Source organism: Seriola dumerili, unplaced genomic scaffold (genome assembly GCF_002260705.1).
Source record: "Seriola dumerili isolate Sdu_G_001 unplaced genomic scaffold, Sdu_1.0 BDQW01000011.1, whole genome shotgun sequence".
NCBI classification, from domain to species: domain Eukaryota; kingdom Metazoa; phylum Chordata; class Actinopteri; order Carangiformes; family Carangidae; genus Seriola; species Seriola dumerili.
This window is the reverse complement of record NW_019174266.1, coordinates 4,445,010-4,459,392: the sequence shown is the minus strand read 5'-3', so window position 1 is coordinate 4,459,392 and position 14,383 is coordinate 4,445,010. Positions and strand designations below refer to the sequence as shown.

The window sequence follows — 14,383 nt, the reverse complement described above, 5'->3', positions numbered from 1 at the left end:
CTGAGGAGGAAGGTGTCGGCTGATGATGATGAAATCTTTGACTCCTCAACAACCTTGAGCTGCTCTAAGCGACTGACTGAGACTCTGAGAGTGAAGCTTTAAGGCACGACAGGCTATAAAAAGATATCAAAGAGCTTCCATCTTGAAATTTCCACTGTCTGAAATGTCATAAAGTCAATGAAGGGAAACTGTGGCAGTTAAGACAAGATCTGGAAGACCGAGAAAACTTTCAGATCAAACTCTTTGGACACAATCGCCAGAGAAGGAGCAGCAACTGACGAAAAGACGACATCTGCCAGCTGTTAACACGAGGGTGGAAATATTCTGCAGGCAGACGTCCTGCACTCAGTTAAAACTGAAAGTGAAAAGAGGCTGGCTTCTACAACAGGACGGTGATCCAGATCAGACCTCAACATCCGTCACGAACCACGTCAAGAGCCTCAAGCTGAAGCTTTTGGATCTCAAACCTGCTGTGTGAGCAGGACAGCCTGAAATATCTCTGAGCCTGAAGTTTTTCTGCAGGAAGAGGCTGAAAACTCAGGAGCAGAAAGAGTCAGAGCTGCTGCACAAAGGAGGGGGGTCACTACATGTACTGCCTTTTTATTTTATTTGTATAGCACATTATCATACACAGATATTTCAATGTGCTTAAGAGAAATAAAAGAAGCATAAACATAGAAGTAAAAAGCATAATAAGAAAACAGTATAAAACAGATTATAAAATAGATAATATCTCATCAAAGTGCAAGATTAAACTACCTCTTAGGGTCAAATAGATGGAATGGATTGGATTTGTTAAATATATTTAGGGGTCTAAACCATTTAGTGACTCATAGACAATAAGTAAAACTCAACTGAATTGAATTCAACTCTGTATCTGACAGGAAATCAGTGTAAAGACCTGAGAACGGGAGTAACACGCTCTCTTTGCCTAGCCTTAGTCAGAACTCATGATTACATTGAGATTCTCAACATGAGTTGAAGTCATGTGGGCCGACAAATCCTTCACAAAACAGAACGATTTTGGAGAAAAGATGTAAATAAAAAAAAAAAAAATATATATATATTTTTTCAGATGTCTTAAAACAAATGAATCTTTCAAAAGTATTTGCAAGTACTGGCATTATTCGGCCTCCGTGTCGTGATGTGGTCGGATGTGGGCCGCCAACATTTTTGAGATTTTCAAGCGGCCCTGAGTTGGAGAAGGGTGGGAACCTCTGCTCTAGACTCCAGGTGGCCACTAAGGTCCAGGTCCAGACCCAAACGTGAGAATGATTACATACTGACCGGAGCGTTTTTATTTTGTCAGACATAATAAACAGAGAAATAAGTGGGGGAAGTGAGACAGAGAAGGGAAAAGAAGTTCAGTTATTAAGATGTGTTGAGATTGTTTATTATAAAAATAGCTGAGACCGTTCCGATGTGAACTGGAGTGAACGAAAAAGAAGAAAAAGGGAAAGCCGAGCTACACTTTTAGTGAAATTAAGCGCACAAAACTCCCCGTTATGTAGTTATTACAAGTCTTATTTTCCTTGAAATGAGAAAAGGACATTTAATTATTAGTTCTCGTTATTTATAACCCCTTCAGTTTGAATTGAATACACCAGGTCTGTAGTTTATCATGTTTCAACTGTGTGTGCCGCAACCCCCCCCCGTCTCTCTCTCTCACACACACACACACGCGCACACACACGCACACACACACACGTGGCCTGCAGCCAGAACTTGGCCTGTTTTCAGCCCGTTAATCATTGCTCCATTTGTATTGGCCTACATCAGCTCTACAAGTGGATTAGTGTAAAGAGTCCACTGGAAAGAAAAAAAAAAAAAAATGTATTGGCCACTTATTTTGTTTATGCTTTAATAGTCATGGCAGTAAAATGGAGCCAGAGAGCAGCTCTGGAGGGTTTTATCTAATCTTCAGTTCAAACAACAGACGCAGACGCTGACTCCGTTCGACTGCAGCACAACTCAAAACACACGAGGAAAGAAAAACAGGTTGTATGAGGAAGAAAACTACTGATGATAAATCTGAAGGAAAATGAACCTGGGAGCCAGTTTTGTGTTTTACAGTCGAAACACAGACACAGATTCCGTCTGTTCATTCCTCAGTTTCACTCGAAGGAAAATGACATTAAATTTAAAACAGGCACTTACTGAGGACGACGATGAAGCTCTGATTGTCCAGGAGGAGCCACAGTCCAAAACCCATGATGACGGCCCCGAACAGCTGGAGAGCGCACGCACACACACGCACACACACGCACGCACACACACACACACACACACACACACACACACACACAGGTCAGAGCACATTAACACACTGTAAATGATTAAGTTTATTTGTATGATTCATGCAGCTCGGTTTCGTTTTTGTGTACAGCTGCAACCACAGACTGTAAATAAAGATGGACGTAGCCTCCGTCAGAGCGAGCTGCCCCGCCGTCGCCATCTTGGCAGCGCTTGACTCCACCTAACTCTTAGCTAATCCAAAATTGGGCAAAGATGAGGGGCATGTGTGGAGCTGAGACTTGTGCATGGTGCATGTTGGTTTGTGGCAATCATATTAATCATATTACCGATTCATTTTTTTGTCAGTTGACTGACTGATTAATTGACTAATCGATGAAACTGTAGTTTTACACTTGTATCTTTTACAGGTAAGTTTTATTGTTTATTCAAAACTGATCATCCTTTGATCTCTTTTGTCATTTTATGCAGGTGAGGTTTGTGCTGCTCTTTAGCCCTTCATCTAACAGAGAACTGTGTTCATATCTTGCGAGGATAAGTTTTCATTAAGGAAGAGTCCTGCCAATGAACCCCCATAACTCAACACATTTCCTATAGCTGCTGCACAAGGAAAGTCTCCAGCTGGTTCTTCCGGTGGATAACTTGCCCTGTGAAGCAGCAGCAGCGGGACATGTTTGTTTCAGCAGTAAATGAACTCAGATATAACTGATAGTGACGAGTGAACAGTAAAACATAGCTGATATCTGAAAGTACCAGCAGACAGGAAGGAGTGAAACCACAGAGACTCAGTCAGAAGCTGAAACTTTAACAGGCTTTCTCTCCAAGAAGCAGCACAGACTCAGGTGTGTTCAACCAATTATCACCATTTTTGTCAAAAATAGACTCAAGTGACACTTAAAAAAAAAAAAAAAAAAAAAAAATCCAGAGTAGTGATTTCCTCTTTCAATTCAAATAAAGATGCGAGTCTCTTCAGTCACATTCCCATCAACCTCGGCTAATTAGCAAACGTTAGCATGCTAACATGGTAAAAGTAAGGTGAACATTAAAACTGCATGTTAGCATCGTTACTGTGCTTTCAAGGCTTCACCCTTTAAGGAGCCGAGTCACATTTAAGTCCAGTCTCACAGCGAGGACTTAAATGTCCTGAAAAAAGTCAAATGTAAAACAATATTGAGATCAATCTGTTAAAAACGTCCCATATTTTACACTTTCCTAGTGTTTCCTTTGAAGTGTTGATGGATAAAAAGATAGATTTGTGGTTTTAAGAACCAAAAACCAACTCCGTGTGGTTTTACATCTTGCAAGGTCGGACGGTGATAAATTCACCCTCATCTACAAAACCAAAGACCCTAAACTGACCCACGACAGAAGTGAGGAGAATCTAAACGTCCTCATTGTGGAGGATTTCTCCCACACTGTTTCCTCTTCAGTGTGTGTGTGTGTGTGTGTGAGAGAGAGATTGTTAAGAAGCTCTTAACCTCAGATCACAGATTTCATTTCCACAGCAGGGAGAGGAAACGAGAAAGTGAGTATTGCCTTGGTAACTAGGCCACAAATGCTTCATCTGCAGAGTAATTAAGACTCAGAAACAGAACGTGAATGAACAGTCGACAGCTTGATGTCGACAGCGACGAAAATACAACTTTACACACTTGATCCCTGAAATCTAATTCGCTCTGTGTTCCTGTTTCCACTCATGATTTCTTCTGGTTGAATGAACTGAATTATGTTTGGGTGTCGACTTTGTTTCAAACTTTCGGGGAGTGATTTATTATTTCCCAGGATAAATTTTGACCACCAGTCAAATAAGACCAGACAGCTGCTGATACAACGCAAATGTGTCAGTGTCTTTACCTGTTTAAGCTGCTGCCGTCAACAGGTCCAAGGCCGAGCAGCATATCATTAATTAACTATGATGCTGATAACTAACTGGATGACGTTTAAGTGAAGTGAAGTGAAGTAAAACCAGATCTTCAGGCTTCTGATATAATAAAACCCTTCATTTAAACTCCCGCTGACCTTTGTCTCTACACTGATAACTACAGGTCCAGAGCAGTGACTCCCCAGTCTGTGTATTTCACTTCCTGTATTTAGATCAGACCTGTTCTTGTTTTCCCATAAGCCCTTGCGTGACCTTTGCAGGCTAATGACATGCTCATGTTAAGTTTATTTGCACTAGTAATGTCATTCTCCCATGTTATTGCCATTCTCATAATATTACAGGTTTTGTTTTGCACCGTTGCTGATTGTTTTTTCTGGGTTTTCTGCACTGATTGTCATTGTTGCTCTTATTGTTTTTCTTAATTTGTACAGTTTGTCTTCCACTGGTTGTGGGCACTTCATGTGTTTTTAATGTCTACTCTACGTGCCCTTTAAACTGGCCACTGGGGACAAATAAAGTTCCTTGAATTGAAAAGTTACGATGACGTGATTACCCACGCTGCCATGTTTGGAGTTTATTTTCTGTGCTCCGGGAACATGTTTGAGTTTTTCAGATGACGAAAAAAAAAGAAGAAGCTGAATGAGAGTTACAGAAGCTGGTGGAGCAGAGGCCCCGTTTACCATCCCCATCTAAATGAATGGAGTGAACCACATGCTGAGCAAGGTTACAGCATGAATCTATATTCATTCATGTTCTTATAAATGTCAGTGTGATTGTACATTTGGCCAGAGAAAATGTGAACAGGAGATGCACTTAGAGCAGCTCTTTGACAACACTGGTAAAATACTCACAAAGAAGATGAGGTTGAGGAGGAACAGGAAGTACTTGGTCGCTGTCATGCAGCCTTTCCCCATGGTGCCTTATCTGTAAACATGAAACACGACAGTTACAACACAGATCAACACAAACAGCCGCAGCAGCTCACAGTTGAAGTTGTTCTCCATCACAGTGGTTTAATGTAACGTAAGTAAAGCGTGGACCCAGATTTGCTTTGGGGATGAGCTTGACGTCAACAAGTGGTGACAGATGCTGGAAGAACCAAAGACTTGTGTTGCTAAGCTGGTCTGGATGATCATGATCTGGACTGGGGGGGGGGTTCAAATCTCCAGGATTACACCCGTAAAAACCAGTACAGTGATGGGAGGAGGGGCCGGAGTCATACAGTCTGTGCCCTGCTCTCTCACACGCTCCAACCCGCTCAGACCTGCACCCACACAGGGAATCAATACACCAACATCACTGTGATCAGAAGAATTTATGGGGCAGATAAGAACTAACTGCATATTTATGTGGTGATTTTAAATATTTGCAGATTAGACGCTAATTATCTGCTCTGCTCTCACCTCAGTATAAAAAAAAAGAAAAACAAAAGAAAAGAAAAAAAGACGATGTGCACAGATTTTAATGAAATGCCTGGGGACAGATCTCAGGACTCTTTAGAAAACAAAAGGTTTGCACGGTGTCGTTTTCCTTTTTCTACTTATTTGCTTCCATGTTTATTTTTCTTACATTTCCCCTTTTATGCCCGTGTCTTATCAGTGTTGTTAATCTGTGCAGATATATTGTTATCCATGTATAAATCAGCTGATAAATGACGAGATACTTAGCTGCCGAAAAATATGGTTTAAAACAGTTTCACTGTTCTACAGTTTGAGAGAGTAAAATGTTCTGCCCTGTTCACGTCTTGGTCACAAAAGCTTTTAAAAAAAATGAAGGGAACCTTAAAAAAAATGTTTATTTATGTTACGGGTTGTGTAGAGAAAATGAATACCTGCCGAAATTAGATTTTCGGTATGGCCTCAACAACTCTGTGTCCCTGTCTCTCTCATTTCTACATGTTTGTTGAAATATTTTCAGAATTTCCATCAACACATTTGTTAAAAAAAGCATTTCACCTTAAATTCACATAAACAGAATCACTATGTGAAAAATTCATATAAAATCACATCAGAAATGAACTTATATAAAACAACTTGTTTTCTTGAGTTTATTATCAAAATAAAGTCAGAATCATTCAACTGAATTTAGTTAAATGGCAAAGAAAATCAATTAACGATAAATGATTTATAATGTGGTCTCTCAAACTGCATTTACAGTATTAATCTTTCCATGATTCTGACGTCACCTGGTCTCTCATGGTGCGTTTACTGACCATCACAACTGATGCAGGGAATCTAAGATCAGTCTTAATATGTCCAAGATTTTTAACTGTCTGTTTGAATGTGTAATCAATCAACAGTGACCAACAATAATTGGATTACTATCCGTGAATGCAGATATCTTTGAACTCGTTCATAGAAAAGATGCTGAGTGGAAATCATCACATCCCACGCAGAAATTGTACAAAAATCGCTTTCACCACGTGGAAAATGTCGACAACCTTTCTGCTCCCGTGCGGTGGCTCATATTTACGGAAACTCCAGCCCGACATGAACGCAGCATCCCTCTCTCTGTTTTTTCCACCTCCCTGCAGCCATCCCTCCGTTCTGTAACGGCCTCTTACTGTCCAATAATTCTATGAGAATCTGGGTGAAATATGGCGCCCTGGCTCGATATTTCCTCCTGGCAGCGAGGCCCTGCAGCGTGAGCACAGTGCCCGTGTGTCCGACCCACATTCCCATCACTGTAAATGGGTTACTGTTACAACACTGCCTGTGCCAGTTTAGAGGGTGATGGGGGGGGGTGGGCACCTGCAGGGATGACAGAGGGAAGAGAATATGCAATGGGAAAGACATCTTGCAAACGGTCGCAGAGAAGCCAGATGGAAGGTATTAGAGTCTGTAAACAGAGCAGACTGGAGTCTTAACAAAGACCAGGTCTCTGATACTGAAGAGAAACCCCGTTACAAAACTGAACCCCAAATTACACTCAATTTTTTATTAAACCTCAAATACAGTAAATAACTGGGTAAAGACGCCACTATAGTTGAAGCGGCGAAGCAAAACAATGTGGTCATCGCTCAATCGAAACCTCTCACCTCATTGGTTCCTGGTGAACATCTTTAAAAATGGGTCAAAAACACATGAGCTGTGTCCCAATTCAGGGTCCATGAAGGGCCACACCTTTGTAGACCATGAGATGGTCTGGCTTACGGAGGATTTTTGCTTTGTGTCACCAGCTGTGCCCGCCCTTACCATCGCAGCTCCCGTTGCCCAGCAACCTTGACAACAACTTTTTTTTTCCCCACAAAACCTGAGGTTTTATGGCCACTTGGTTTTAACAGTTGTACCGGTGGCTGTTGAACTGAGCTGAAACCCATTTGAAAGTGCAATCCTCAGGCTATCTGTCGGCGTTGTTTGCTGCCATAATTAGCGGCGACCCAGGACGCGGTCTGTGAAGGCGTGGCCCTTCGTAGCCGCCTTAGACCGTGAAGGCCGAACCGAAATGAGACGATCTGGCCTACGGAGGATTTCCGCTTTGTGTCACCGGCTGTGCTCTTAACTAAGTGCGGCTCCTTGGGATAAGTTGGGCCACGCAGGATCCACCTGTTGGATCCGTTGTGGCCCACGAAGCTGTAGTTTCATTTTTTAAAAAGTTCAGTTGTGTCATTAAAACAGCTGGCCATTGTACCCTCAGCAAAGCATTTGTTGGGGTCTTTTTTCAGCTGTGGATAAATCCAGGTGAAGCGCTCGCGACAGCAGGACGAGGTCTTTAAAACAGAAAACAGTTCATATCAATGAAATCACTGCAATTTGTTTCTTCTCTCACATAAGTGAAGGAAATGAACGCAAATGTTTCTCTTCGAGTTCAACTGTGGTCATCACCCGTCATCACCCGTTGACCCCCGTAACTGCACCTCCTCTGTCAGTGTGTAAGCTGCTGCACACAAGAGGAGGGGTTTACAGGAGAGGAGTTCAATGTCTTTCAAATAAACTGTATGAACTTAATAGTCTGGTTATTAAGAGCTGCTTTCCCCCCTCTTCAATAAAACTTTATTGGATGAAGTTTTGTACAATCGTGAACAAAACAGCAGGAGGAGCGAACAGAGACCAACAACTCTGCACAGTGCAGAGAAAATGGAAAGAAGCTCAGAAAGCTGCTGTGACTAAACAGAGCTAGCATTCCTATCTTGTTAGTGTGTTAGCATTTAGCTCAGCAGCTACGGTAGTTTATCAACGCCCTGCGAGTCTCTACTGTAACTCACCGAGCTTTTAACAATACTTCATTTTTCGTTTCAAACCGCATGGATGAATTTTGCTCTGTGGGCCAGAGGGATAAGATGAACCAGGTGTTGGACTCAGATTATACTTGCTACCTGTCAGTTTTAGTTTCAGTTTTGCTCTTTGCATGGGATTAGTTAACAATAACAAAAACACCAGTATCCTTGAAATTGCATTATGGTGCCTTCAAGGCTCTAAATTCTGGACTGGAGGTTGTAAAACATGACAAAGGCTTTTATGTGCTTCTGAAACAAAGGCTCTGTTAAATGTAGAAGTGCCACGGAGCCACTTTGTGCTGCAGCTGCTGAATGAAAAGACTGCAGCAGGAATGCACACGACGCTTCAATTAATTTATAGGCCTGAAGTGGTTGAACATGTAGAGTTCTTAAAATCTCCTTTAAATAAAACCATAGGGAAGATACCGGCCACAGCTGCTGTTTTTCTCACACACACACACACACACACACACACACACACACACACACACACACACACACACACACACACACACACACACACACACACAAGAAAAGACAAACTCATGTCTGTGCAAAAATATGCAACAAGTCGACGAACAAAAATAGAAACACGCTCTCCTGATTATCCCCTCACATCGTGCTTCGCTGTCTGGATGATATAACGAGGCTGTAAATGTCATGAATGTGCCGCCCAGAACAAGTTTTGACCCAGTTCACACAGACTTTGAATCTGGGTTATCTGTTGACTCTGATCCGCCTCAGTGGTCTCAGGGAGCAAGTCCCGGTCACCACACAGAGCTCACTATTGACCGCTGTGTGTTGAAGTGATGCAGCCGTCACCCGTCCAGCCCAAACACACACACACACACACTCACACAGTGAATTCACAATGACCAGAAAACACTTCAACACAAGTGAGACTGAGCTCCTCGTCTTTCCTGAGGAGAGCAGCTCATAACTCACGGGGGCGTTTTTTTGAAGCTCACACCAGCAGGTCTGATGGACGACACCGGCGCCGTCGGTGTAAATGGAGGCGTCAAACTACATCCGGACACAAGTGAAAACACGGTCAGAGTGTCGCAGTAATTACACCAGACGTATGACTAAATAGCCACCTACACGACAAACAAGGGGAAGTTTCTCAAGACTGACACCAAGTCTGACAGGTTTGACTCCAAAACACACAAACAAACAAAACTCTGTTGTTGTCTCACTGCTGAGATGTGATACAGAGCTGAAACAATTAGTCAATTAATCAATTAGTTGGTCGACAAAACAAATTTACTGCTCACTCCTTCCATAATTAATTCATGTTCTCAAACACAAAAACTCTAAAGACGACACTATTGGCTCTGAGTAACAGGGTTAACTCACTTTTTTCTGACATTTTATACAATAAATTGTTAATTAATTAATTAATTAATGGTGAAAATAATCCACAGATGAATCAATAAATGAAAGACGTTTTGCATGTCGTGAAGCTCACCAACCTCTAACATGTTGAGGAGATGAAAGAGTCAAGAGGGAAAACTCCAGCGACATCTGTAGTGTAAAGAACAACTGAACAGTGCAGTTCAGAAGGAGGACTAATCTTCATCGGTCACAGTCTGTGCTCAATCCCTGGATCATATCTTTGTGTTTGGTTGTGGTCACAGTGAGCGATGACGTGAGCAGAGATGATCACTTCTGACTCACGAAAGAATGTGAATGTAGCATCACAATGATTCCCCTGTTAAAAAGGGACCATCAACCTGTGCAGGTGTTTGAGCCGCTTTGGCTGATTAAGATTCTGCTCAGGTTGAGAATTTGGCCCATTTACACTCCTCATCTCAAGCCTTGTGCACTGGGATCAAATCCAGATGTGACAGGTGTTGTTCACAGCAGACATTTTGACCAAGTTTCACTAATAACTTTAACAAAAGCTCTGTTGTGTTCAAGCGTCCCAGTGAGTCATGAAAGTGAACACGATGTGACGGGAATGTTTTAGTCGGGGTTTCTCAAGTTTACTGAAGTCCAGCCCAAACATCTAATTCTGATCCCGTGTTTTATTTATCTTGACCCTTCTCCGTTCCACTACTTTGTGAAGAACTTTGTAACTGATGTTTTGAAAAGATAAAGGTTGTTATCATCATTATGTTGCAGGGTTTTCTCCCCAGCAACAGTCACACTAAAATAAAACCAGATAACCGTTTAAATTCTGCTGAGACTTTCCTCACAAGACAAATCTTCCTGTGAACTCGAATAACCCTGAGAAGATGAAACAACACTAAATACCCTCATATCACTCAGTCTTTTCCCTTCTCCTTTGATTTCATTCCTCTCCCCTTCCTCACTCCTTGATTTCAAAGCTCCTCCTCCTCCTCCTCCTCCTCCTCGGCTGTACCAGGCACAACAACACACAGCTCCAGTTGCAACAAATGACGCAACAACACAAAGTAGAAAATCATCTCCAGATAAGAAGAGGTTTCTCTGTATCTGTACACAAAACTTTGTATTTAAGAGTGAAAAATAACACCGTCTGAGATGACGGCCGTCTGGGAACTCGTCTCGTCTCGTCTCTTTCATCGTGATTTGTGAAGTTTCTTTCTCTCTCCAGTTCCCAGCTGCCGTCTCATTTACAGCTATGGTTTCATAAAAATTTAAAGAAATCAAACTCACACACATTTCTCACCAATATCTTATTATTACTTTCCATTTGAACTTCCTAAGTATTGAATTAGTCACCAAATGCACCAGCTTGCTCCCCCCTTCCCTCCCCCCTAATGTTAATTTTAGCCTGAGCTTGTGTAGGTAGGTTTCTGTTTTACACGCACTCAGAGAAAATGCATCTGTGCTGGTCCTCGTCTCCGCTCTGTGGTGAGGTGTGACTAAAATATCCAACGGGTCCCAGTGCCACTTTAACTTCTGTATAAATCTGCTCTCACTCAGCTGCATTTATCTGCACTTTCTGACTTTCAACATCATCCGCAGAGCAAGATCAACCATCACACGGCAACACGAATGCCTCGTCATGTCTTCGCCTGGAAGACTTCATCATGTTTTAACAAGAGATGAAAGCTGCTCAGCGTCACAACGGAACAGTGTGGATACGAGAACTCTACTAACATTAATGCCCTGTAAAATGATCAACATGTGTTCGAACTTTAAATGATAAAAACAAAACTAGAATTACCACCATCGTGGTTGTATGACTCCGCCTCTCAGACTAGTTTCAGGTTACATCCTTGTTTATCCATCGCATCTAAATGCGTACCTAATAATGTGGCCTCAGAGCTTAGATTCATTATACATTTATTATATTTATTTTTATATAGTGGAACCTGCTCAGATCACACGTCTGAATGGTTTGTTTCTCCAGACCAGCAAGAAAACCAGCAAATATTCACATCTGAGAAGCTGGAACCAACGAGTTTTATACTGTCAATCGATTAATCAGCTCATTATTTCAGTGCCATGTGTTATCCATGTGTAGATGGAATTTATGACTAACAACAATGACAGAGATGAAAAGAAATTACACTAAAATTCAGAGCTACAGTGATTAGTCAATTAGCCAATCAGGCAGGAGAAAATGAATTGGCAACTGTTTTGATAATTCATCAGTCGTTTGAGTCACTTCCAAGAAAAACCATCAGATATTTGCCGTTTCCGGCTCCTCATTTCTGAAGATCTGCTGCTGTTCTTTGTCTTATATGCGAGTAAATGAAACATCTTTGAGTTTGAGCCAAAACAAGCACAGGAACCTTTTTTAATCCATATTATCGTATGAAAATGTTCATCTCATTAGGGTGAAGTTAAATTCAGAGTTTGGAGTCAGTGATTAAACCCAAAGATTCACAGTCATTAAACTGAAGCGAGGCTCTTCACTCCTCACACTTTTCCTCTGACGGCGACAGCACTGGACGCGTCCACCACTCACAGTCTGTGAGCAGTGTCGGCCGTACGTCGGCGCCACGTCGCTCACACACTCTTTCACTCATGCAGAAATGTGCAGGAGGCGCGTGGGGCAACAACAACAACAACAATAAACTCCTTTGTTCCCCCCCCCTCGCTGTTGTTTTCATAAACAGCTCAGAATCTATTTGTAGCCTGAAATTTAAATCTGATTATTAGGACAGCAGGATGAACAAAGCCGGTGTTGATGTGCCGAGGTTGAAAGAACAAAACGTTTCTCATATTATTTCCAAACACTCGCACAGACCCAAACTTTTTATCCACACAATAAAAAGTGACTGAAAAATTCACACAGTGAAATCTCATAATTCACACTTTACCATGACCCCTGTGATTTTTCATCATTTGAATATATTTCCCTTCATTCTTTTGTCTGACATGAAGTGATGATGTTTAACGCCCCCTTCAACCTCTGTAGTCCCACTTAGCCACTTGTTAGCAACCTGCCTTTTTAAAGAGATCATGACTGAGGTATTTACTGATGGATTTTATGTCGTAGAGTAAAACATAAAAATGTCTCATCCACATCCTCCCCACCTGAACAACAGCCCCACCACCCACTCCCTCCAGCCGTTGCCCCTCACAGGGTCCCACCTCCGAGCAGCCACCGAAACAAAAGCAGCTTTCAGACACAATTTTCTCTGCAGCGACAAAAGAGGAAACTCGACACACGGCCGGTTGCTCCGTCCTTACGTTTCCTCCGCACAATAAAAACAGACACGGCCGTTTGAAAGACGCCCTCCTCTGCAGAGACACCCGACCCCACCCGACCCCACCCGCCTTTCAGCTGCACTTCAGACGACGTGAAGCGACCCTCGGCTTCAGGGGTAACTCAAGCTGACAGCAAGTGTGTGAACACAAAAATACCCCCTACATGGACACAGTGTGAACCGATCAGCACGTAATAACCTCAAACACACAAAGGATCTCCTTAATTAACAAATTAAACCCTTAATCTGCCTCATATTTGGCTTGAATTAGACAACAGATATAAACAGAGATCAGGGGTGCAACTATTGATCATTTCATCATCTGTTAACCAAACGTCTTGATCAACCAATTAATCGTTGGCTCTAAAAAAGATAAAAAAAAGCCAGAAAACAATAGAAAAATGCTTTTTTTCTGACAAACCCCTGAAGAGTTAAGTTAGATACTCGTTAATTCTAGATGTTGTATGTCAGAGTCGACATGAAATCACCCTGAACCCTGTGAGGTGGAAACAAAGTCGGCTATAAGATGAACTTTTGTGGATCGCTGTGAATTACTTCAATAATTACTCAGCAGCAAGAGTCACGTGTTCCTCAGTCCAGCTCCACCAAAGGCACCTTTAAATGAATTCACACCCTCCACACTCACACGTCTCATCTCTTCTATCTAACACATGCAGAAACAGGAACAAGACGTTGTGGTTATGATGCAGGCGGCCGACAGTTCAGAGGATTTGCTGACCATCAAGCCGCAAGCTCGTCCTCGGTGACAGCACACAGCTCTGCACAAGTCCCGACCTCAGCGGCAGGTTCACAGACTCAAGACACAGTACAGCTAAAGTGTTACTGACCAACATGAGTCAAGTTTCCGTCCAAATTTAAACTGAACTTCCAGAAGTTTTGCAAAAGAAAATGCAAGTTATTGCTCGTATCCATCCACCACCGTTATGCTTTCTCCAACAGGTGCCAGTAAACCACTGCAGGAGGATGATGGTGAATAAAAAAAAAAAAAAAAAAAAAAAAAAAAGAAAGAATGAAAACATGATGGAAATCTGACACAGGTTCCAGCCTCCTCCTCATCGCTCCACACAGATCTGAAGTTTTCATCTCTCCACTGGAACCTCGAGTGACGTTCAAGTCATACGCTTCGTGTACGTCAATTTTATTCATCACGTCTGTTTCTATTTCTGTCATCTCACACACCAACATCTCCCACCTAAAATCTGAGGTATTCCAACTTTCTTTCAAATGTCTGGCGATTCCACTCGGGGTTTTATGCGCAAATTAAAAACATGCAAGAAAACAGCTTAATAGAAATATGACAATTTATATAAACAACTCACTGTTTATGAAATTGAATGGTTGCTTCTCACTCACTTAATCTTACAG

The 14,383-nt window shown here is 42.0% G+C and overlaps 1 protein-coding gene across 1 annotated transcript in view; it reads right to left on the bottom strand.

Moving 5' to 3' along the window:
- LOC111225030 (CD82 antigen-like) overlaps positions 1-14,383 on the bottom strand; it is a 34,155-nt gene that overhangs the window by 16,403 nt on the left and 3,369 nt on the right. Inside the window, exons 2-3 of the mRNA XM_022749777.1 lie at positions 4,987-5,059; positions 2,158-2,230 (exon numbers count right to left, since the gene is read on the bottom strand). Coding sequence (XP_022605498.1) covers positions 2,158-2,230; positions 4,987-5,049 — 136 coding nt within the window. The 5' untranslated portion in view covers positions 5,050-5,059. The remainder of the gene's footprint in view (positions 1-2,157; positions 2,231-4,986; positions 5,060-14,383) is intronic.